This window comes from Hyla sarda, chromosome 4, assembly GCF_029499605.1.
Source record: "Hyla sarda isolate aHylSar1 chromosome 4, aHylSar1.hap1, whole genome shotgun sequence".
NCBI lineage: Eukaryota > Metazoa > Chordata > Amphibia > Anura > Hylidae > Hyla > Hyla sarda.
Window position 1 is genome coordinate 395640888 of NC_079192.1, and position 26125 is coordinate 395667012.

The window sequence follows — 26125 nt, forward strand, 5'->3', positions numbered from 1 at the left end:
GGAGAACCAGAGGAGATAAGCATTTCTGCACAGTACCCTGATGACCCATTTCAGCTTTACTACAGAGAAACATCAAACAGGTCACAACTGGCTGAACCCCCAGATTTTGGGGAAAGAACCCATCCATCGAATGGAGGATTGGGCAGTTAGATTTTAACATGTCCTATCCCTTCATTCAGCATCAGCTTTATCCACTCTCCCCTTTCAGAGTATATGCACGGCAAGTCAAGCTGAGCATGCATTAATAGGGGGGGGGGGTCGGGAGAAATAGCTGTCAGACGAATGAACAACAGGGCATCCCATTATTTCCCAACAACTGGAAAGCCGCAAGTTGGGAAACATCCATACAAGCCGCAAGTTGGGAAACACCCATAAAATCCGCAAGTTGGGAAACACCCATAAAATCCGTAAGTTGGGAAACACCCATAAAATCCGTAAGTTGGGAAACACCCATAAAATCCGTAAGTTGGGAAACACCCATTAAATCCGTAAGTTGGGAAACACCCATAAAAATCGCACGTTGGGAAACACCCATGAAAGAAGCAAGTTGGCAAACACCCATAAAATCCGTAAGCTGGGAAACATCCATACAAGCTGCAACTTGGGAAACACCTATAAAAGGACTCAAGTTGGGAAACACCCATAAAAACCGCAAGTTGGGAAATACCCATGAAAGCCGTAAGTTGGGAAACACCCATAAAAACCGCAAGTTGGGAAACACCCATGAAAGAAGCAAGTTGGGAAACACCCATTCAAGAATCAAGTTGGGAAACAACCATAAAAGCCGTAAGTTGGGAAACACCCATGAAAGCCATAGGTTGGGAAACACCCATAAAATCCGTAAGTTGGGAAACACCCATGAAAGAACCAAGTTGGGAAACACCCATAAAAACCGCAAGTTGGGAAATACCCATAAAACCCGTAAGTTGGGAAACATCCGTACAAGCTGCAACTTGGGAGACACCTATAAAGGACTCAAGTTGGGAAACACCCATAAAGGATGCAGGTTGGGAAACATCCATACCAGCCGCAAGTTGAGTTCAATGAGATTTCGCCCGGAATTCTCCAAAATTTAAAAAGACCGGTTCAATATTTTTGCAGAATTAAGAAAGCAGAATTTCGCAGTGGGACAGCGGAATCCCCATTCAATTCAATGTGCAGTAAATTTGGCAGAATTTCTGAGCTGAATTTTCCCTGTGAACATAGCCTAGGAGTTATGAATTCCCAAGGGGCTCACACAGATGGTGAGACAGGCCCTGAGTGGTAGCAGAACACATTCCCTACTGGTCCCTGTTATGGGCCCATAGACACCCCATGTACTGCTATATATACGGCTAAGTGTCTCCATAAGGTGCTGTAGCCTCCACTAGAAGTATGGAATCCAATGGAGCAGATTTTGGTTTTTCCTTACCGACTCCTACAGTGCTCGACACTGGACAATGTTTATTCTATTGCTCAATGTTTTCCGAAAATAAAATGCAGGCGGAAGACCCCTTTAAACAATCGCTGGACCCGTTGTATGAACTAACAACAATCATGATGACACCAAGATACAACAATTGAGGTATTGCCATTGTATTTCTACCGTACTTGACTATTGCTTGTGCAATCTGTACTCTGTGCTGAGGTAACTGATGGGACGGAAACAACAATATGCAACAAATCCACAATGTTAAAGGGGTATTCTGACAACCAGATCTGGATACTTTATTAAATCCTTTTATGCCCCATGAAGTAACAATTCTAAGACACCTTTTCTTGTAGCTCTGTGTTTTGCTGTTCCTTAAAAGGGCTACTCCGCTGCTCCCGAATGCTGGAGCCGGCACAGGGAGCTTGTGACGTCATAGCCCCTCCCCCTCATGATGTCACACCCCGTCCCCTCAATGCAAGTCTATGGGAGGGGGCGTGACAGCCGTCACGCCCCCTCCCATAGACTTGCATTGAGGGGGCGGGGTGTGAAATCTTGAGGGGGGCGGGGCTATTATGTCACAAGCTACCGATACCGGCTCCAGCGTTCTGAACAGTTTGATCCAAACGCTGAGCAGCGGAGTAGCCCTCTAAAGGGGTTATCCAGAAATTGAAAAAAACAGAGCTTATTTCTTTCAAAAACAGCTCCCCGTCTGTCCCCAGGTTGTGTGTGGTATTACAACCTTCAATGAAACTTAGCTGCAGAACCACACCCAACCTGGAGACAGACTGGCAGCATTTTTAAAAGAAAACTAGCTCTGTTTTTCTATCTCCTTTAATTATTCTTACCAGTAATATATGAATTAATAGCCAAGTGGGCGTTACCAGATAGGGCGTGTCCCTGTACTGTCTAGTACTGTCAACTTTGATTGGATAATCCCAGACCGTGCAGGGACACACCCACTTGGCTACTTAGATTTCTAGTAAAAAATAACTAAGGAATGGCACAACACAGAACTATAAGAAAAAAAATCTTCCAGAATTTTTATTTCAAGGGGAATACAAGGATTTAAAGGGGGTACTCCCATGCCCCAGCCTTCTGAACATCTGGTTCAAAAGGCTTGGAGCAGAATCTGTGGTCGAGATGTCATGGCCACGCCCCCTTCCCATAGACATCAATGGAGGGCGCGTAGCGTGACATCACGAGGGGGCGTGGCAGTGACATCGCGAACAGGGCCACTGCTCCAAGCCTTCTGAACCGGGCTGAGGCACCGGAGTACCCCTTTAATAAGAACACGAGAGTAGAGGCCATATCTCCCCTTTATAGGGTTATTCAGTAGAGCGGAAATACCTCTTATTAACCATTTACAATTGAAGATAAAATATAAAAACTATTTTAAAGGGGTACTCCGGTGGAAAAACATTTTTTTTATTAAATCAACTGGTGCCAGAAAGTTAAACAGATTTGTAAATTACTTCTATTAAAAAATCTTAATCCTTTTAGTACTTATTAGCAGCTGTATGCTACAGAGGAAATTCTTTACTTTTTGAATTTCTTTTTTGTCTTGTCCACAGTGCTTTCTGCTGACACCTCTGTTCGTGTCAGGAACTGTCCAGAGCAGCATAGGTTTGCTATGGGGATTTTCTCCTGCTCTGGACAGTTCCTGATACGGGCATCAGGTGTCAGCAGAGACCACTGTGGACAAGACAAAAAAGAAATTAAAAAAATAAAAGCTTTCCCTCTGTAGCAAACAGCTGATAAAAAGTACTGAAAGGATTAAGATTTTTTAATATAAGTAATTTACAATTTAACTTTCTGGCACCAGTTCATAAAAAAAAATAATAAATAAAGTTTTCCACCGGAGTACCCCTTTGAATTGCACCTTGCCCATGGATTGACGTGTTGTTACAATGAGCTGCAAACAGAGTAAAGATAGCCCTTAAATATTATTTTATATTATTTATTTATATACTGTAGACAAGTATAAAGAAATGTCTAAAAGGGGTTGTAGGATTAGAAAAACAGCGCCACAACTGTCCATGGGTTGAGTCTGGTACAGCAGCTCAGCTCTATTGATGTGAATGAGCTGTAATACCATACAGAACCTGACAAGTGGTGGCACCGTTTTTTTTTTCTTTAAAAAAAAAGGAGCCATGTTTTTTTTACTAATCCAAGATAACCCAATAATATATATATCTTACAACTCAAGACTCCATGCACGCTGTCATGAGATCAATGAAACCTATGGACGGATCTGTGCCAGGTTATATGGAGGACAGGAGCCCTTTATATATTACAGTTGAGCTCCCTTCCAAGCACAGTGTATACATACAGTATATAGGCTGAATAACTGCTAATACTGAGTTTGGCAAACTACTGTATATTGCCAAGTGTAAAAACTACATTTTTTACAATGTACTACAACAGTCTATGCTCTGTGTAGACACTGAACTAGCAGGGGATCTAAAATCCTAAGAGCAAACAGGGAAGAAAGACAGAAGTTATAAAATCATGTTTTCTTTCTAAGCTCAAGTCATAGAGGCCAAGCTAAGCCGCAGCATACATGCCTCCTCCCTCCCCCACTCCTCTCTGTTTGGCTTTTAGCACATCAATCATGCAGGGCAGGGAGGGGTGGAGGAGGCAAACGTGCTGCTACAGCAAACCTACCCAACGTTTTAATTTATTTCTTCCTTTATCTTCTAATGTTTTGAAAGATCCCCAATGAGAAGCCCATCACAGGGTTAGGACCTCCCTCAATCAATTTGTGATGGAACCCTGCAGCATCCCTACAGGACGAATGAAACGAAACATGGCACCTATTAAAGTCAATCTACTGTCTGCGTAATACATGGAGGTATTGGGTCCTCCTGAGTAAGTGACACTCTTTAAAGGGGTACTCCACTGCCCCAGCATCTGGAACATTTTGTTCTTAACGCTGGGTGCGGAGGTCGTGACGTCACGCCCTCTCAATGCAAGTCTATGACGGGGCGTGGCAGCTGCCATGCCTCCTCCCATAGACTTGCATTGAGGGGCATGGCGCGACATCATGAGGGGCGTGGCCGTGACGTCATGACCCCCGCAGTCTTACTGCTCTTTAACGATAAATTACTGTACACGCTACAGCATGGAAAAGCATTCCGAGCATGTCCACCAGATGGCGGACTACAACTTCCAGCATGCTCCTACCGGCCAGGCACAATGAGAAGAGTCGGCAAATGTCATACAACATAATGGCTGGTGTCTGCATTGAGGTCCGCTAAGTGGTCGTGGCGATTGATGCAAACGCAACGAATGGCGGGATTATTTATTTCTCCCGGCTTCACACTGATGATAAAATGGCTGATGCCCGTGTTGGGGCTAACGGATAGTTCCCGGGACTTCTTCAGTTCAGGCGGAAAGGTGAAGTGAAGATCTTCTACAAAATACTTGATCCAGTTCCTCATGTAGGCTCCATGGCTGACCAGGAGAATACTGGCGTCCAAGGTGACATCACTGTTGTCCTGGCAACCAGCTTGGTTTTCATTGCTGTGATTTATAAACGGGGAGAGGTCAACGGCGGTCACGGGCCTGCGCCCTGCTGCGCTGCGAGATTCCTGGTCTTTGCCACTTGCCTCATCCATGACCATCTGACAGAGGAACTCAAAGAAGTCCTTGGCACGAGCTCGGACCTTTACAAAAAATAAAATAAAATAAAATGAATAACCCTTATAATAAAAAAAATAAATCGCTCTTGAATTAAATAAAAAAATAACCCTTAAAATAATAAATAAATCAACAAAAAAATAAATAACCTTTAAAATAAATAAATAAAAAACAGTAGACACTGAGAATGACATAAAAACAACTTGACGGTATTTCCGAGCAGAATCCGGCGCTAAAATTCAACACGGAAATTCTGTTGCAGCAGGGTCCCAATGTTCTCAATACGATTCTTCTGCACCGTGCTAATGGCAGGATTTCCCGGGCCAAAACATCTGCCGTGAAAATCCCAATTCCTGCCTCCGGACAAAGAATTGACATGTCCGAGCGGTCCTAGCACCAGCATGTTTTGCCGGCGCTCGCTGTCAAAGTTTACTGGCTGGACATTCCGATGTGTGAACATGGCATTAGGGTGCATTGGAATTTGGATATACCTAGTAGTAAATAGGATTTTAACCTCTTAAGGACCCAGGACGTACGGGGACGTCCCCGCACCCCGGGCCTTAAGGACCCAGGACGTCCCCGTACGTCTTGGCGTTTTCCGGTCTCTGCCGCTCGCCGGGCAGATATCGGAACTGGATGCCTGCTGAAATCCTTCAGCAGGCATCCAGGGCAAACGCCGAGGGGGGCCATGTAGGCCCCCCATGTCGGCGATCGCCGCAAATCGCAAGGGAAATCGCCCTTGCGATCTGCGGCGATACCGGGCTGATCGGGTCTCTGGGACCCGACCGCCCGGTAATTTCGCATGATCCCGGCTGTCGCAGACAGCCAGGACCATGCTGAAGTATTGGAGCGAGGTGGCAAGCCGGCCACCTCCTCCGATCCCCTGCGATCTGTCGGTTAGTTAACCGACCAATCGCAGGAGGGGGGGCGGTTACTTCCTCCCGCCCTGCCCGGCCCCTGAAAGTCCGGAGAGGACGGGAGGAAGACCGGAGGACGCGGCGGGGGATGGGGGAGTGCTGGGGACCAGCCCCGGTACTTACCTCGTCCCTGAAGACCCGGATCCCGGCGAGGAAGATGGCGGCGGGGGCGACAGGTGAGTAGATCTTCAGCCGCGGTCGGGCCCTTTACAGCAATGCACGTCGCCGTAAAGCGACATGCATTGCTGTAATAGGACCCTGTAAACTACAACTCCCAGCATGCCCAGACAGCCCTTGGCGTCTGGGCATGCTGGGAGTTGCAGTTTTGCAACATCTGGAGGTCCACAGTTTTTGGACCACTGTGCCCTTCCAGATGTTGCAAAACTACACATCCTCAGCATGCCCTTACTGTCCAGGCATGCTGGGAGTTGTAGTGCTGTAACATCTGGCCCTTCAGATGTTGCAGAACTACAACTCCCAGCATGCCTGGACAGTTTTGGCATACTGGGAGTTGTAGTTTTGCAACATCTGGAAGGGCACAGATTGGGAACCACTGTATTAGTGGTCTGCAAACTGTAATCCTCCAGATGTTGCAAAACTACAACTCCAAGCATGCTGGGAGTTGTAGTTCGGCAACATCTGGCTCTAAAGATGTTGCCGAACTACTACTCCCAGCATGCCTGAGAATGTTTGGGAGTTGTGGTTTTGCAACAGCTGGAGGCACACTGGTTGGGAAACATTGTTTCCTAACTCAGTGTTTCCCAACCCGTGTGCCTCCAGCTGTTGCAAAACCACAACTCCCAAACATTCTCAGGCATGCTGGGAGTAGTAGTTTTGCAACAGCTGGAGGTTCCCCCCCTGTGAATGTACAGGGTACACTCACATGGGCAGGCGGCTTACAGTGAGTATCGGGCTGCAAGTTTGCAATGCAGCAAATTTTGCGCGGCAGCTCAAACTCGCTGTAACCCCCCCGCCCGTGCGACTGTACCCTAAAAACACTACACTACACTACCACAAAATAAAATAAAAAGTAAAAAACACTACATATACACATACCCCTACACAGCCCCCCTCCCTCCCCAATAAAAATGAAAAACGCCTGGTACGCCACTCTTTCCAAAATGGAGCCTCCAGCTGTTGCAAAACAACAACTCCCAGTATTGCCGGACAGCCGTTGACTGTCCAGGCATGCTGGGAGTTTTGCAACAGCTGGAGGCACCCTGTTTGGGAATCACTGGCGTAGAATACCCCTATGTCCACCCCTATGCAAATCCCTAATTCAGGCCTCAAATGCGCATGGCGCTCTCACTTTGGAGCCCTGTCGTATTTCAAGGCAACAGTTTAGGGTCACATATGAGGTATCGCCGTACTCGGGAGAAATTGACTAACAAATCTTGGGGGTCTTTTTCTCCTTTCACCCCTTATGAAAAGGTGAAGTTGGGGTCTACACCAGCATGTTAGTGTAAAAAAAATAAACTTTTTACACTAACATGCTGGTGTTGCCCTATACTTTTCATTTTGACAAGAGGTAAAGGGGAAAAAAGCCCCCCAAAATTTGTAACGCAATTTCTCCCGAGTACGGAGATACCCCATATGTGGGCACAAACTGCTCTGGGGGCGCACAACAAGGCCCAGAAGGGAGAGTGCGCCATGTACATTTGAGGTGATTTGCACAGGGGTGGCTGATTGTTACAGCCGTTTTGACAAACGCAAAAAAAAAAAAAAACCCACATGTGACCCCATTTCGGAAACTAGACCCCTCACGGAATGTAATGAGGGGTGCAGTGAGAATTTACACCCCACTGGTGTCTGACAGATCTTTGGAAGAGTGGGCTGTGCAAATTAAAAATGTTGTACAGCCCACTGTTCCAAAGATATAACAGACACCAGTGGGGGGTAAATGCTCACTTTATGCCTTCTTACGTTCCTCAAGGGGTATAGTTTCCAAAATGGTATGCCATGTGGGGGTTATTTTGCTGTCCTGGCACCATATGGGCTTCCTAAATCCGACATGCCCCCCGAGCAAAATTTGCTCTCAAAAAGCCAAATATGACTCCTTCTCTTCTGAGCATTGTAGTTCGCCCGTAGTGCACTTCAGGTCAACTTTTGGGGTACCTCCATACTCAGAAGAGATGTGGTTACAAATTTTGGGGGGTATTTTCTGCTATTAACCCTTGCAAAAATGTGAAATTTGGGGGGGAAACACACCTTTTAGTGATTTTTTTTATTTTTTTTTTTACATATGCAAAAGTCGTGAAACACCTGTGGGGTATTAAGGCTCACTTTATTCCTTGTTACGTACCTCAAGGGGTCTAGTTTCCAAAATGGTATGCCATGTGGGGGATTTTTGCTGTTCTGGCACCATAGGGGCTTCCTAAATGCAACATGCCCCCCAAAAACCATTTCAAAAAAACGTACTCTCCAAAATCCCCTTGTCGCTCCTTCGCTTCTGAGCCCTCTATTGCGCCCGCCGAACACTTTACATAGACATATGAGGTATGTGCTTACTCGAGAGAAATTGGGCTACAAATATAAGTATACATTTTTTCCTTTTTCCCCTTGTAAAAATTCAAAAATTGGGTCTACAAGAACATGCCAGTGTAAAAAATGAAGATTGTGAATTTTCTCCTTCACTTTGCTGTTATTCCTGTGAAACACCTAAAGGGTTAAAACGCGGACTGAATGTCATTTTCAATACTTTGGGGGGTGCAGTTTTTATAATGGGGTCATTTGTGGGGTATTTCTAAAATGAAGACTCTTCAAATCCACTTCAAACCTGAACTGGTCCATGAAAAATTGTGAGTTTGGAAATTTTGTGAAAAATTGGAAAATTGCTGCTGAACTTTGAAGCCCTCTGGTGTCTTCCAAAAGTAAAAACTCGTCAATTTTATGATGCAAATATAAAGTAGACATATTGTATATGTGAATAAAAAAAAAAATTATTCGGAATATCCATTTTCCTTACAAGCAGAGAGCTTCAAAGTTAGAAAAATGCAAAATTTTCAAATTTTTCATAAAATTTGGGGATTTTTCACCAAGAAAGGATGCAAGTTACCATAAAATTTTACCACTAAGTTAAAGTAGAATATGTCACGAAAAAACAATCTCGGAATCAGAATGATAACTAAAAGCATTCCAGAGTTATTAATGTTTAAAGTGACAGTGGTCAGATGTGCAAAAAAAGGCCGGGTCCTGAGGTATAAAATGGCTGGGTCCTTAAGGGGTTAAAGGGGCACTCCCGTGGAAAACTTTTTTTTTTTTTTTTATCAACTGGTGCCAGAAAGTTAAACAGATTTGTAAATTACTTCTATTTAAAAATCTTAATCCTTCCAGTGCTTATCAGCTGCTGTATGCTCCACAGGAAGTTCTTTTCTTTTTGAATTTCTTTCCAGTCTAACCACAGTGCTATCTGCTGACACCTCTGTCCATTTTAGGAACTGTCCAGAGTAGGAGAAAATCCCCATAGCAAACATATGCTGCTCTGGACAGTTCCTAGAATGGACAGCAGAGGTCAGCAGAGAGTACTGTGCTCGTGACAGAAGAGAAGCATTCCAAAAAGCATTTCCTCTATAGTATACAGCCGCCAATAAGTACTGGAAGGATTAAGATTTTTTAATAGAAGTGATTTACAAATCTGTTTAACTTTCTGGCACCAGTTGATATTTAAAAAATTATTTTTCCAAAGGAGTAGCCCTTTAACAACACTTCCCATTGAGTGCTGGCTCTTGTTTTTCTCTGTTATTTTAACCTCATATTCTCCAAGTATGGCCTGTAGTAGGACTTCTAGCGTGGCAGCCATAGAGGACTTGAGAAGGTCTCTTGCTGCCATAACCCCCACAATTGTGCTGCGGATGTGCCAGTCAGTGCACAGATAGGCATGGCACCAGCCTAGAAGCCATGGCTGCAATTGCGCATGACATCTAGGTGGTTAAAGGGGTACTGCGCCAAAAAAAATCTTAGCCCCTATCCAAAGGATAGGGGATAAGATGTCCGATCGCGGGGGTCCTGCTGCTGGGCCCGCCGCGATCACTGGCACCCCAGTAATCCATGCATAGAGCGAACTCCGCTGGGTGTCGGATGACTGGTGATTACGGCCGCTGCGCCCCCTCCATTCATGTCTATGGGAGGAGGTGTGACGGCTACGTACTAGTCGGCACACCCATCCCATAGAAATGAATGGAGGGGGCGTGGCGAGACCTCACGCTTCCGTGTTCCCGCCGCCGCGGAGATCGCAGGGGTCCCCCATGAGCAGACATCATATCCCCTATCCTTTGAATAGGGGATAAGATGTATTTCGGAAGAGTATCCTTTTTAAAGTGCACCTGTCAATAAGAAAACAGCCAGTTTACCTGATCCAGGGTTTCTCCTCCAGGGGGAGTATAGGAAGGACACTGCTGTCCTGATTTCTTTGCCATGATCTTCAGCTCACTAAGAGGCTGCCCCTCTGCAACACCGTATTTCTGTAACATAAAATTTTAGTATAATTGTGAGTGCCTGTGAACTAAAATACATTTAAAAACAATACTGTACAGCAGTGTTTTCCAACTACTGTGCTTCCAGCTGTTGCAAAACTACAACTCCCAGCATGCCCGGACAGCCAACGGCTGTCCGGGCATGCTGGGAGTTGTAGTTTTGCAACAGCCTGAGGCACTGTGGTTGGGAAACACTGCTGTATACAGTAACATTTACTTAAAGGGAATCAGAGATGCAGATATGTGATAGGGAGATAACAAAAAATTATATTATGTTTTCCTTCTGAGCTGTAGAGGTAGTGCTGAGCTGCAGCATGCACAACTTCTCCCTCCCCCCCATCCCCTCCATGATTGGCTAGTGCAATCCTTCATTGCAGGGCAGAGAGGTTTGGGGGAGGGCAGAAGCATGCGTGCTGCAGCTCAGCACTGCTCTATGACACGTGAGCTTAGAAGGAAAACGTGATTTTATAACTGTGCAAACCAAGAAACAGGTATCATTAGTTTTATCTTGCTATCAGCTATCTGCACACGTCTACAGCTCCGAACATGATATAGAGCTAATAGGCTTCCTTTTAATCCAATATAAACGAGGTTACCAGATTATAGAACATTCCGACATTAGTGCTGGGCGGTATGACCAAAAATGTGTATCACGGTATTTTTGTAAGTTATGGCGGTTCCACGGTATTTAACGGTACCCCCCCCCCCCCATCATATGTGACCAGCGAGCGCTCCTTCTCTACCCCCACCCCAAATCATGTGACCCGTGAGCTCTACGCAGAGTTATTAGACTTTTTATATTACATCTACTGCTGCATTACAGGAACCCTGCTGTATTAGGTCAAGCCATACAAATACACTATGGCTAGTTAAAGGGGTTCTCCGCTGGAAAACATATATATATTTTTTTAAATCAACTGGTACCAGAAAGTTAAACAGATTTGTAAATTACTTCTATTTAAAAATCTTAATCCTTCCAGTACTTATCAGCTGCTGTATACTACAGAGGAAGTTCTTTTCTTTTTGGATTTATTTTCTGTCTGACCACAGTGCTCTCTGCTGACACCTCTGTCCATGTCAGGAACTGTCCAAAGTTGAAGCAAATCCCCATAGCAAACCTATCCTGCTCTGGACAGTTCCTGACATGGACAGAGGTGTCAGCAGAGAGCACTGTGGTCAGACAGAAAGGAAATTCAAAAAGAACTTCCTGCGGAGCATACAGCAGCTGATAAGTACTGGAAGGATTAAGATTTTTAAATAGACGTAATATACAAAAATCTATTTAACTTTCTGGCTCCAGTTGATTTTAAAAAAATGGTTTCCGGCGGAGTACCCCTTTAAGCAGCAAGCCACTTACTCTATTGGAGGAAGACACACAAATGCAGATTGTAGATTTGGCCTACAATGGATCCTAAAGTTGCCAGGCACCAGTGCCAGCCATCCCGCTGCCCATTTACTAGTAAACCCCGCCCCTTATGGCACTTACCCTCTCTCGCAGCCTGGCATCATAGTTTATTTTAATCTCCTCACTAGGCTTATTGTTCTTCATGATGGTACACGCCGTCTGTGGAGAAGATAAGAATTTTTGACATTTCTATATAATGACTAGTAATACAGTACACCCAATAAAATTGTATATTTACGCGGCATCGACTGATGTTGATTTTTTAGGGCCAATACCGATAATCTGTGAACTTTGAGGCCGACAGCCGATAACGTATACCGATATTCCGGTATCCCCCCCCCCAGAATCCGCTGCAGCGGGCGCTTTAAATCAATGAACTGCAGCGGCTTTTGCGGGGCCAGAGACCGCCGCCGCCCGCTTCTCTCCCCCTGATGGTCCTGAGTCCAACAACCGTTCCAGTTATGAAGAACTTATCCCCTACACATATCATGGGGGGTTAAGTGCCTGATCGCAGGTGGTCCCCATGCTGGGACTGCCTGAGATTTCCAGTATGAGGTCCAACTCTTCCCGCTGAATGTTCTGGCCTCCCCCATCCGAGATGAACTGGTCCTGGCAGTGAAGGGCTACTGTCACTTGGGTTTCCACCTGGCCGGTATTTTACTGGCAGAGCCGGTATTTTTATATTAAAAATATCGGAAATGGAACGCCCGGTATTTATGAAACCAATCCTCCAACTCCCATAATGTTGCACTATAACCTATACCAGTGTTTCCCAACCAGAGCGCCTCCAGCTGTTGCAGAACTACAACTCCCAGCATGCCCGGACAGCCAACGGCTGTCCGGGCATGCTGGGAGTTGTATTTTTGCAACAGCTGGAGGCACCCCTGGTTGGGAAACACTGACCTATACTATATACTACTAACATGCTGGGAGTTATAGATTTGCAACAGCTGGAGACACCCCTGGTTGGGAAACATTGACCAATACTATATACTACTATATAGACCAACATGCTGGGAGTTGTAGTTTTCATTTGGGGCAGCTGCTGAGCCACAGGCTGTATCAGGGCATGCTGGGAGTTGTAGTTAGTAACTAACTGCAACTCCCAAATTTAATAACAAAAAAAAAAGCGATCAAAAAGTCAGGCACCCCTGGTTGGGAAACAGTGACCTATACTATATACTACTAACATGCTGGAAGTTATAGATTTGCAACAGCTGGAGGCACCCCTGGTTGGGAAACACTGACCTATACTATATACTACTAACATGCTGGGAGTTATAGATTTGCAACAGCTGGAGGCGCCCCTGGTTGGGAAACACTGACCTATACTATATACTACTAACATGCTGGGAGTTATAGATTTGCAACAGCTGGAGGCGCCCCTGGTTGGGAAACACTGACCTATACTATATACTACTATATAGTCCAACATGCTGGGAATTATAGTTTTGCAACAGCTGGAGGCACCCCTTGTTGGGAAACATTGACCAATTCTATATACTACTATATAGTCCAACATGCTGGGAGTTGTAGTTTTCGTTTGGGGCGGCTGCTGAGCCACAGGCTGTATCAGGGCATGCTGGGAGTTGTAGTTAGTAACTAACTGCAACTCCCAAATTTAATAATAAAAAAAAAAGCGATCAAAAAAGCGATTAAATGAAAAACAAATATGGTTCTGTTAAAAACTGCAGATAAGGAGAAATAAAAAAGTTATAGGGGTCAGAATAGGACAAAATTCACCCCCCCCCCCTTCCCCGCATATGTGTATCCTGTGATTTCACGCATATACAATTAATTATGCAAATTAGCATGGCCAGTATTTTTTTTTGCAAGAAAGGTGGCAACCCTACCGGTCACAGAGGTGTCCCGACTCCTGGTGATTGGCTGAGTAGGCCGTCTCTGCCAAGACTGGTATGGCAGGTCGGGGTCGGCACGATCAGAAGGAAAGGACTGCAGTCAGGGCTCAAGTCCTGTGGGAACGGAGTTCCTGCACCTTCTCCACAGCAGGAACACTGTTCCCATTAGCAGGACAAGCCCTTGAGTGGAAATCTTAGGTGAGTTCCCACACTTTTTTTTTCCCCCCCAGGACTTGACCCCTGACTGCGGTCCTGTCTGCCCCCCACGAACAGACACTTATGTCCTATAGGAGGAATTCCTTCTGTGCTCATTGTCACCCCCCTGCTAAGTGATATCAGAGATGAGAACCAAGCACAGATATAGTTCAAAACTGCTAAAAAATTGCCACCACCATGAGAAAAAACATAGTGCAAGGTACATGATCCAGCACTAAATTCCTATAATACTGCCCCCTATGGATGTGAACAGGTAGCACACTATCTGATAGAAGTAGACTTTCCATAGAGGTGGTCTACATGCAGACATCACGGTACGGATAAGCACTTGCCTGTTTTGCCCGAATCAGGTCACTGGAAAACACATGAGTGAACCGGACATCGCTCAGGAATCTGCCGGCGGCTTCTGCCTGCGTGAACCCAATTTCGGAAAGAGGTTCATCTATGCCTTGACCTGTGGGAACAATAAGCATTTCTGTCAGACAAACAGTAGAACATGACAATTTTTAGGATCTTTTTACAGATGGCCTATTATTGAGATAAGGCAAAAAAAAAAAAAAAAAAAAATTACCGGCCATGCTAATCTGCATAATTAATTATATATGCGTGACATCACAGGATACACATATGCGGGGGGAAATTTGTCCTATTCTGACCCCTATAACTTTTTTATTTCTCCTTATACGGGCCTGTATGAGAGCTCATTTTTTGCACCCAGATCTGTAATTTTTAACAGTATCATTTTTGTTTTTATTTTTTATTTATTTTTTATTAAAGGGGTATTCCAGGAATTTTTTTTTCTATCTATCTATATATATTTATAGCAAAGTAGAAGCAGTGACACTCCAGGCTGGTGAAATAAAGTAGTGTCTTTATTTACTCCAAGATGAGCTATGTTTCGGCAGCCTCCCGCTGCCTTTGTTAAGCAACAAAATGGTGGAAAAGGAGGGTACTTATAGGTCACGCAGGACCGCCCCCACAAGCATGATAGACATGTAAACAAATCCATGTGATCTGCAATTACAGCGATCAAAGCAGCGAGCAATTATCCACCAGGAGATTGCTGTGAGACACCGGAGCCCACACATACCTCTTCAAAGATGGCGCCGTCCTCGCTCCTTCCTAGTGTGCGCATGCGCCGCACAGGACGCCCCGGTCTCCAGGTTCCAGTGCGTAGAACTGCCTGCATGGTGTCTGTTTATAAACGTCACTTCCGCACGCAGCTACCTAAACGTGCCGGAAATGCCTCGGCCTCGGCCTCCACGTCACGCTGCCTCGCCGGGTGAGTGACCGCGGCCCCCCGCCCACTTGTGCATTTAGATTGTAGAACTTACGCTGTATTCCATTGTCACATCATTTTCCTTATGTATAATTTGTGCGCCCATTCTATGCACACCACTTACACATCTACCATGCACTTCTATTTGTCTTTGATCGCTGTAATTGCAGATCACATGGATTTGTTTACATGTCTATCATGCTTGTGGGGGCGGTCCTGCGTGACCTATAAGTACCCTCCTTTTCCACCATTTTGTTGCTTGACAAAGGCAGCGGGAGGCTGCCGAAACGTAGCTCATCTTGGAGTAAATAAAGACACTACTTTATTTCACCAGCCTGGAGTGCCACTGCTTCTACTTTGCTATACTTTATCTCTGACCCAGATCAACAACAGTCAGGCACCCGTTCACCTTCACCGCAGGAGTGCTGCTTCCCTCCTCTACTATATATATTTATATCTATCAACTGGCTCCAGAAAGTTAAACAGATTTGTAAATTACTTCTATTTAAAAAATCTTAATCCTTCCAATAATTATCAGCTGCTGAAGTGGAGTTGTTCTTTTCTGTCTGGCAACAGTGCTCTCTGCTGACATCTCTGCTTGTCTCGGGAACTGCACAGAGTAGAAGAGGTTTGCTATGGGGATTTGCTTCTACTCTGGACAGTTCCCGAGACACGTGTCATCAGAGAGCACTTAGACTGAAAAGAACAACTCAAATTCAGCAGCTCATAAGTACTGAAAGGATTAAAAAAAATTAATACAAGTAATTTACAAATCTGTTTAACTTTCTGGAGACAGTTGATATATAAACGGGGTCAGTATTTCCCTCAGGGAGAGGGCACAACTTCTGGTGTAAAAACGGGGATTCAAGTAGGCCCTTTAGCACTCCGCGGGCTTCTGGGTACAAAAATATGCTAATTAGCTCACAACTCTACCTTCACAGTTCTGAGACTTCTTAAGTGGAGCCTGAGCTGTTTTGCAGGACGCACTACCTGTGAAGGTGGTGTGGTGAGCTAATTTGCATAGTAAGACCTCCGCAACTTACAACGACAATTACTAGGCCAAAGCCTTGCGGCCTCGGCCTGAAGCTAAACAGTGAGTTCTTACAAACTTCCCCGCTTATGCCAGCGAGACCTCTGGACCTAAACATATCCCTAAATCCAGCGGATCTGCGCATTTAGCCTACTAAGCTAAAGAACTTACAAAAGTCCCAACCATACGTCAATCTCAGCTAAGCTGTACATAGACTCTCTTGTATAGAGACTGCTCTTGTATTCACATGTTACAGAAAATCTTCAGTAAAGTTTACGCAAGTTTTCAGCAAAGCTCTGGTTGTGGATAATACTTTATTCTTCATCTACCTATCGCTCTTGGGAAGGGTGGCGATAGGCCAAGCCATACAGCATTTAACCCTTACCCAGGCGTCACGACTGACAAGAGTTAATTATAACCGTGATATACCGCACAGCAACACCCCAACTGCCATACACCCCCCCCCCCCCCCCCCAAGGCACCACAAAGGATACGGGTGTGTGCCTGCTGCTGAACAGGATACGGGTGTGTGCCTGCTGCTGTTGCCACTAGTGAAAGTGTTCTCCCCCCCCATATAAATGACTGTTTTATATCCAAGAGCGGTGCATGTGGTGAACGTTACAAGGGGCCCACGCGCAAAGTAAGGGGGGAGGCAAAGAGTACAGCGGAGCTGCAGTCCACATTGAAAAGAGTCAAAACCGGCGCAACGAAGCCTGCGGTGCTGCGGCGGACATCTTGCCGGAGCCCAGAGTCAGAGACATACAGATCCAAGCTCCATTTAAAGGGCCAGCGCACTCAAATGAAGGATGTCAGAACTTGCAACACTGCCACCTGATCAAAAGGACGGTGGTGCTCCTGGGACCCCGCCAATGAGGTCCCCACCGCAAGTCAGAAGAATGCTGCCACCCACACCGACGCTGCCTGACCGACAACGACGTAGTCTTCCTGCAACACCAACGGCAAGACCTTCATCCCAAGCAAGCCCGGACCCACCATCATCCCCAGCTGCTCCCTACATGTTGGGAGCCCCTGCTGCTGCACCTGTCTTTTTGGGAAACCCCGTTCTTCCCACGTACAGCGGAGATCCCTTCACGTTGAGAGATTTTAGAGAGAAGATTTACAGCCTCTTCGGGTTTTATGTACTCCCTCCTCACCAACAGGTACAGTTGCTTCTAGGACAGCTCCAGGGGCCTGCCTTGGAGGAGCTCCGCACCTGGCCAGCAGCTGACAAGGCCACAGTGGGACAGATCTTCGAGGGGCTCTCTCAGGTGTTTGAGTCCCATTCCCCCTCTGAGGTACGCCTCAGACTAAATGAGCGACGTCAGAAACCAGGTGAGACTCTCCGGGCATATGCGGTAGCCTTGCAGAATGAGTTAGAGGCAGTGCAGAAGTTGGATGGCATCACGCCTGATCAGGGCAATAGAGTTCAGATGGACCGCTTTATAGAGGGGGCACAGAATAAGTGGGACAAGGCCCAGCTTAGGATACTAGCAGTGCAAAATCATGACCTGGACTTCCCAGCTTTTAAAAGACTAGCCGTCAAGGTGATCGAGTCTGGGTCCCCGGTAGAGGAAGCTAGTATCCCTGCTGCAGAACCCCAGGTGGCCTCGCCCCAATCTCCGGTCCCTTCACTGCCTCTCCCTGCTACCCCTTCCCCCAGTCCATGGACTGCTGATTTGCAGGATATAAAACAGGACATTGAACAGTTAGCCCAGGCTTTTAAGGAGATGGCAGGTCGGTCCAACTCCCCTAGGCCTGCGCCTCTACCACCTAAGAAACCTGACCCCTGCCCTGCCAATCCACCTGACACCCCTCCTGTGAGGCCACCTGGTAATCAGAGGTCTGTCTGCAGCCATTGTGGAAAGCTAGGAGACTGGAAGAGCCAATGCTGGGCTTAAAACGGGCGTCCCCTGGGGTCGAGGAACGCACCCCCAGGAGTAACGGAAGAAGGTCCAGCGACAGCTAGCACCAAGAAGGGACTGTCAATGTATATTGCTCCTTGCCCCTATGTACAGGTGATAGAAGAGGGGGCCAAACTGCAAATAGATACTAGTTTGTAGGTGTCCATGATTCCACAAGGGGTGTTCTATAGGTATTGGGGGCCTGAAAAATTATGTGAGCCTGGGGAGACAGAGTTTAGGGTGATTGCAGGGAACGGGAAACCAGTGCCCAGGCATGGCTACTGGGAGCCCACGGTACAGGTGGGAGAGCATATTTTAAAGGAGCAGGGTGTGATTATTACTAGTGTTAGCGAGGAGGGTGCAGCGGAGTTCATACTAGGTATGAATATTATGATGCATTGTTTTGATGATATTGTTACTTCACTGCATGCATCTCTCCCTCACATGTCACCACCAGGCCGGCGAGCCGCGCAACATCACCTCCAGATACTTCAAGCTGAACAGAAGTTCGTGAATCATCAGGGAAGGATCTGTCGGGTGAAAATTCAAGACATGCGAGCTGTTACCCTGCAGCCGCAGACAGAGACTGTCATCTGGTGTCGCGCCCGACCTGGGGTGAAGAATCAGGACTATCAGGCACTCTTGGAGCCTACTCTGCTGGAAGACTACCCACTGGTGCGAGCGGCTAGGAGTCTGGTGACTGTAAGAAACGGGAGAGTTCCAGTGAGAATGGTAAATCTCTCTGAAATAGCTACAAGACTACCCAAGTATACTCCGGTGGCCCAGCTGAACCGCCTGGTCTCCAAGGACGTGATCTCCAAGATGCAGGCTGCCCGACGAGGAGCCGATAAAGGACCCTATGGAGCCCTGGTGAACTCAATTACAAATTAGGGATGAAGAGACCCCCAAGGAACAAGTGAAAGGGATCCTCCACGTAGCCAAAAAGCATCATGAAGCCTTCAGCAACTTTCCCACTGACTTTGGCCGGACCACGATGATCCAGCATCGGATCCTCACGGGCAACAAACCCCCCATCAAGGAGAGACATCGGCCGGTGGCACTTGTACCAGACCATCAAGAAAATGTTGGAGGAAATGAAGGTGCTGATGTAATTCAAGTGAGCCAAAGTCCTTGGGCGGCTCCCCTGGTTCTTGTAAAGAAGGATGGAACTATCCGTTTATGTGTAGACTACCGGAAGTTAAACAGTGTGATCCACAAGGATGCCTATCCTCTTCCCAGAATTGAAGAATCTCTGACCGCGTTGGGATCTGCAGCTTACTTCTCTACGCTAGATCTGACCAGTGGGTACTGGCAAGTACCAATGGCCGAGGAGGATAAGGAAAAGACGGTGTTTGCGACCCCCATGGGACTCTTCGAGTTCAAAAGCATGCCCTTTGGGCTTTGTAATGCACCGGCCACCTTTCAACGCCTGATGGAACGATTTTTGGGGCATCTCAACTTCCAAAGTGTTCTCCTATACTTGGATGACGTCATTGTTTATTCTCGGACGTATCAGGAACATCTGGACCACCTGAAAGAAGTTTTCCAGGTACTTATATGGCATGACTTGAAAGTCAAGCCTTCCAAGTGTCCCCTGTTAAAGCCACAAGTGCACTATCTAGGACATGTCGTAAGTGCCGAAGGTCTCCAACCTGATCCCGAGAAAATAAGTGCTGTGAGGGACTGGCCTACACCGAAGACAGTGCGAGAAGTCCGAAGCTTCCTGGGATTTGCCGGCTACTACCGAGGTTTCATCCCACACTTTGCACAAATTGCTGGTCCCCTGACTGCCCTACTGAGAGGTACTGCCAAGGAAAATTATAATGGGAGGCTCCCGATACAGTGGGCTGAAGATCAAGAAACTGCCTTCCGAGCTTTAAAGTATCTTCTTACAGAACCTCCTATCTTGGCTTATCCTGACTACGGTCAGCCATTTCGCTTATATACCGACGCCAGTTTCGAAGGACTGGGAGCCGTCTTATCTCAGCTACAAGATGGTAAAGAAAGGGTAATAGCCTACGCCAGCCATCATCTTCGAGGCGCGGAAAGGAATGATGCCAACTACAGCTCTTTCAAGTTGGAGCTCCTGGCCCTGGTCTGGGCCATCACTGAAAAATTCAAGTATTACCTGGCGGCCACCCCCTTCACAGTCTATACAGACAACAATCCCTTGACCATATTGAATACTGCTAAGTTGGGGGCTATTGAGCAATGCTAGGCCAATTATAATTTCAGCATTAAGTACCGCAGTGGAAAATCCAATGTCAATGCGGATGCTCTCTCCCGGATGGCCCCAGGTGAAGAACCCCCTGCAGAGGATGAATGGGAAGATGTGGAGATGCCACCCTTCTACCAACGGTTCGTGAGCCAGAATGCTCTAACTGCCCAAGAGGGTAACGAACCCGGACCCCAAGGACCAATACACATGGAAGACTCTGCAGGATGAGAGTCGGGTCATAGGGGACCTCTTGGATTACTGCCTCCACAAGAAGGTGCCCACTTGAACGCTGGAGCTGGGAGCTCGTGACATCATAGCCCCGCCCCCTCATGACATCACGCCCGTCCCCTAAATGCAAGTCTATGGGAGGGGGCGTGGCCTCCAATAGACTTGCACTGAGAGGGCGGGGCGTGACATAATGAGGGGGTGGGGCTATGATGTCACGAGCTCCCTGCGCCGGCTCCAGCGTTTGGAACAGTTTGCCCAAACGCTGAGCAGCGGAATACCACTTTAATAAAGAGGTTACTGTCCCTTTAAAAGACAGACTTTAATATTATTTCCTACCTTGAAGTAGTTTCTCTTTGTTGTATCGAGTCTCTCCACTAAACAGGAAAACGGAAAAAAAAAAAAAAAAGAAGAGGTGATTAATCTGGTTAATACACAGCTATATACTGCTCAGAAAAAAACAGAGCTAAATGCTTTGCATATCCCCCTCCTCACAAAAAAAAATTGCATCTTGTAAGCGAAGAAAAAATAAAAGGGGGCAGCTTTTTGTGGGCCCAAAAAACAACCAAATAAAAGTTGCGTTGTTTTTTTTTTTTTAGCCTTCAAAGGGGTACTCCGCTGGAAACATCTTATCCCTTATCCAAAAGATAGGGAATAAGATGTTAGATGGCGAGGGTCCCAAGCGGCGACCTCCAGCGCGGCACCCCTGTCATTCGGTGCACGGAGCGAATTCCGCTCCGCGACCGATGACTGGCGATTCCAGCCCCCTCCATTCACGTCTATGGGTGGGGCGCACGGACACAGAAGCTGTCGGCCTGGAGATCGCGGGGGTCCCCCTTTGGATAGGGGATAAGATGTTTAAAATGGAGTACCCCTTTAAGGGGTTATCCAAGAATACAACAGAGATAATTTAATTTTTTTTTTTAAACATCAGCTGTGTTTTTCTAATTCTCGATTAAAGGGGTTATCCAGAAATAAAAAAAAAAAACAGATCTACTTTCTTTCAAAAACCGCTCCCTGTCTGTCTCCAGGTTGGGTGTGGTTCTGCAGCTAAGTTCCATTGAAGTGAATGGAGCCAAGTTGTAAAACCACACCCAACCTGGGGACAGACGTGGAGTTGTTTTTTAAAGAAATCAGCTCTGTTTTTCTATCCCTGGATTACCCCTTTAAATAGGCTCTGTCAGATCCGAAAACTTTTTATAATGTTGTTACTGATAAAAACTAAAACCCTCTTGTAATATGGTTGTTTAAAAAAATGTTGAATGTTTAATAAAGAAAACGGCTCCTAAAAATCCCACCACTGGGGGTCCCCATACCTAATGGGACACAAACCAGTCTTACAGCAGCCTCAGGCTTGTCCATGAGTCATGGACAAGAGATGACTCATGGACAAGGCTGTATGAACGGACACACCAATCACCTCCAACCACCACAAGGGAGGTTCACGCCCCCTCCTACCACACACAATTATCTCCCCTCATCACAAGGAGCAACACGCCCCTCTACTCCTGAGACATGTGACGTGTTGTCCAGGATGACTAAACGTGACAAGAGATTGCATAGGACAGCGCCATATGTGTGGAATGAATGTGGTCACCCGCTTAAAGGGGTACTCCGCTGCTCAGCATTTGGAGCTAACTGTTTCAAACACTGGCGCCAGGAGCCTGTGACATCATAGCCCCCCCCTCGATGCAAGTCTATGGGAGGGGGCGTGACTATGTCATGAGGGGGCGGGACTATGACGTCACGAGCTCCCGAAGCCCAAACTCAATAATTTGCTCCCACACGCATTAAGGGGGAATTTATCAATAGTTCTTGCGTGTAGTCGCTTTTCGCGGCATTTACATATTTTTTTTGGGGTATTGAATTTCGTGAGTTGAGGGGAAATTTATTCCAAGTTCGCACAATGTGTGATAAGTTTCGCACAAACGCACTAAAGAACGCTGTGAGATTAAAAACGTGTAAGAAAGCCTTTTTCTAGAGTACTACCTGGCGCGGAAATATTTGCTAAATTCTCACTTCATAAATTTCTGGCTCCAAGTGAAAAACGTCTACCAAGTCAGATAATTTTTTAAGCAAAAGCCACTTGAGATTCAGGGATGGTTAACCTGTTAAAGGAGTACTCCGCTGCTCAGCGTTTGGAACGTGATGTCATAGCCCCGCCCCCTCAATGCAAGTCTATGGGAGGGGGCGTGACGGCTGTCACGCCCCCTCCCATAGACTTTCATTGAGGGGCGTGACATCACGAGGGGCGGGGCTATGACGTCACGCGCTCCCGGCGCCGACTCCAGCGTTCGGAACAGTTTGTTCCAAATGCTGAGCAGCAGAGTACCCCTTTAAGGACATCAGGTGTAAATTTACGCCCTTGATGTCCAGGGCCTGATGGAACAGGGCGTAAATGTACACCCTGGAGCGTTATGTGACTTTCAAGCGAGCACAGGCGCTCCGCTGGCTTTATAGTGGGGAGTGTCAGCTCCGTAGCCAGACACTCACCACTAATCACGATACTGCCACGCCCCGTCATTAACACTTTAGAGTCCGTGATCAATGCCCATTGCTGCATCTAAAGCATTAAATCATAGATGCCGACTAGCTCAGGGGGCTGATCGGACTCGAGCGACTTGGTCGCGGGGGCCAGATGAGCTACAATGGCGGCGGAGGATCCCCTTGCCTGCCTCCTGCTTAGCCAAGCTGTATCAGTAGAGTGCTGATCTCACTGCACCATGCTATGCAATAGGCATAGCATTGCACAGTTAAAGGAGTAGTCCAGTGGTGACCCAGTGGTGAACAACTTATCCCCTATCCTAAGGATAGGGGATAAGTTGCAGATCGCGGGGGGGTCCAACCGCTGGGGCCCCCTGCGATCTCCTGTACGGAGCCCCGACAGCCCGTGGGAAGGGGGCGTGTCGACCTCCGCACGAAACGGTGACCGACACGTCCCCTCAATACAACTCTATGGCAGAGCCGAAGCGCTGCCTTCTGCAATCTCCGGCTGTGCCATAGAGATGTATTGAGGGGGCGTGTCAGTCGCCGCTTCGTGCGGAGGTCGACACCCGCTATCTGGCCGGAGAGCCTGGCCCCTGTACAGAGAGATCGCAGGGGGCCCCAGCAGTCGGACCCCCTGCGATCTCCAACTTATCCCCCTATCTTTAGGATAGGGAATACGTTTTTCACCACTGGACTACCCCTTTAATGCAATCTAAAGACATTATATATATATATATATATATATATATATATATATATATATATATGTTTGAAGTAGCCGTACTAGTCCAGTGATGCAAATGCAAAATCATAGGATGTTGCAGAATCTAGAAATACCTTTTCATTTATTTAATTTAATTTTTATAGTGGACTAACAGTATTTTGTAAAGACAAGTTATATATATATATATATATATATATATATATATATATATATACACACACACACACTGTCTTTAGATTGCAGTAATTATGTAATGCTATGCCTACTGCATAGCATTGTGCAGTGAGATCGGCACTCTACCGATACAGCCTGGCAAAGCAGGAGGCAGGTAAGGGGATCCTCCGCCACCATTTTAGCTCATCGGGCCCCCCACGACCAAGTCGCTGGCGTCCGATTAGCCCCGAGCTAGTCGGCATATAATTTAAAAAAAATTGTAGAAAAGCCCCTCCCCTAATAATAAATAATATAAAACCACCCTCCTTTTCCTATTCCACCCCCCAAAAAATAAATAAAAAATAAGTAAATAAACCTAAAAATAATGACCATATTTGGTATCGCCGTGTGCGGAATGGTCCAAATTATTAAAATATAACGTATACGATCCCGCGCGGTAAACAGGGCGTAAACGATAAAATTAATTTGCATAATGTTTTGCGAAAAAATATAAGTCAAATGCCAATGATAAATTCCACCTCCATTATCGTCTGTATTTCTATCTGCCCCTGTCTTTTTTGCCTGGCATTATGCCCACATTATGCCCAGCAGAGACCTGACCCTCTTTATGACCTTATCCCCCCCCCCCAATGCAGCTCCCGGCAGAAGGTGACAACCGGTCCTCACAGGGTTAATAAACCAAGGGTGGCCACTTACTGCCTGACGATGGTCAACGCGAACCTGGCCATGGCTCAGAGGTGGTGGTAGGTGCCAGCCTCGCGCATCCAGCTCCGCATTGCAGGGCGACACCGGGCTCCGATACAATGTACGACTGGTTTGCAGAGCGCGGCCAATCAGCGAGCCGCTCACAGCGCGCACGCCTCTAACGCGGCCCCTGATTGGCTGCTGAGCGCAGCGTGGCCGTTGATTGGCGCCGCGCGCCGCTTGCTGAAGATCCTCCGGGTAAGTTTAGCGAATGTCAGCTCTGAGGAGAAGGGACAGCTGCTGTGTGGAGGAGGAGGAGGGGGAGGGTCTCACTCATTATACCTATATAACAGTCTCCAACCTGCACAGCTGTTGCAAAACTACAACTCCCAGCATGCCCTGACAGCCGAAGGCTGTCAGGGCATGCTGGGAGTTGTAGTTTTGCAACAGCTGTGGAGCCACAGATTGTTTATCTCTGCTATATCAGCATTACACCTGTCTGACACAAAGGGCGGCATTTGTCTTGTTGCGCAATTTTTTATTTTATTTAACCCCTTAAGGACCAATACAAATAAACCTGTACGCCTGTTTTTTCAAATCGGTGATGTCTGTCTTTATTAGAGAACAATTCTGACATTGTTTTTTTTTTGTCACAAGTTGTCCTTCATGTACATAGTAAAAGTAAGCCGATATCATTTGGGGGGGGGGGGGGGCATTATCGGCTTATCGGCAAGGTAATTGCCGATACCGATAATGCCCAAAATCGTGATTTTCGGCCGATAATATCGGCCATACCGATAATTGCTCGATCCCTAGTTAAAACTGCCGGGACCAAAGTTTACTTCAGTCCCGGCAGTGCAGCAGGGTCCCGGCTGTGTGATACAGCCGAGTCCCTGCCGCGATCTCGTGGGGGCACTGTGCAGCACCCACGAGAATAATGGACAAGTATAGACGTCCAGGTGCCGGAACGCCCGCCAACCTGGACGTCTATACTCGTCCATGGTCGTTATCGGGTTAAAGGGATTATCCAGGAAAAAACATTTTTTTTATATATCAACTGGCTCCAGAAAGTTAAACAGATTTGTAAATGACTTTAATTAAAAACAATCTTAATCCTTTCAGTACTTATGAGCTTCTGAAGTTAAGGTTGTTCTTTTCTGTCTAAGTGCTCTCTGGTGACACGTGTCTTGGGAACCGCCCAGTTTAGAAGCAAATCCCCATAGCAAACCTCTTCTAAACTGGGCGTTTCCCAAACACACGTGTCATCAGAGAGGACTTAGACAGAAAAGAACAACCTTATCTTCGGAAGCTCATAAGTACAGTAACCCCCCGACCTGCGATGGCCCCGACATATGATAAAATCGACATACGATGATTTTATATGTCGGGGCCATCGCATTAACTGCTATCCGACAGCGCAAAATGCTTAAGCTGCTGTCGGATAGCAGTTTAAGCATCCCTGGCAGGTTCACTTACCTATTCCC

At 46.7% G+C, this 26125-nt stretch overlaps 1 protein-coding gene across 1 annotated transcript; it reads right to left on the reverse strand.

Annotated features, from left to right (window-relative positions):
• Positions 1-3030: 3030 nt before the first annotated feature.
• On the reverse strand, positions 3031-24823 carry TIGAR (TP53 induced glycolysis regulatory phosphatase). The gene is made up of 6 exons (XM_056517246.1): positions 24654-24823; positions 20912-20949; positions 14252-14373; positions 11926-12003; positions 10317-10427; positions 3031-5076 (listed from the first exon to the last, which is right to left on the reverse strand). The coding sequence occupies exons 1-6, from the start codon at positions 24683-24685 to the stop codon at positions 4627-4629; spliced, it is 831 nt and encodes a 276-aa protein (XP_056373221.1). The 5' UTR covers positions 24686-24823; the 3' UTR covers positions 3031-4626.
• Positions 24824-26125: the final 1302 nt, after the last annotated feature.

What these genes read in the sequence shown, in the direction of transcription:
- TIGAR (XM_056517246.1), bottom strand. Translation starts at nt 24,685, where the DNA reads ATGGCCAGGTTCGCGTTGACCATCGTCAGGCA. An exon ending in CAAAGAGAAACTACTTCAAG is followed by an intron (nt 14,374 to 20,911) that starts GTAGGAAATAAT and finishes TTGTTCCCACAG; the next exon opens with GTCAAGGCATAGATGAACCT. An exon ending in GAGGAGAAACCCTGGATCAG is followed by an intron (nt 5,077 to 10,316) that starts GTAAACTGGCTG and finishes TTTTTTGTAAAG; the next exon opens with GTCCGAGCTCGTGCCAAGGA.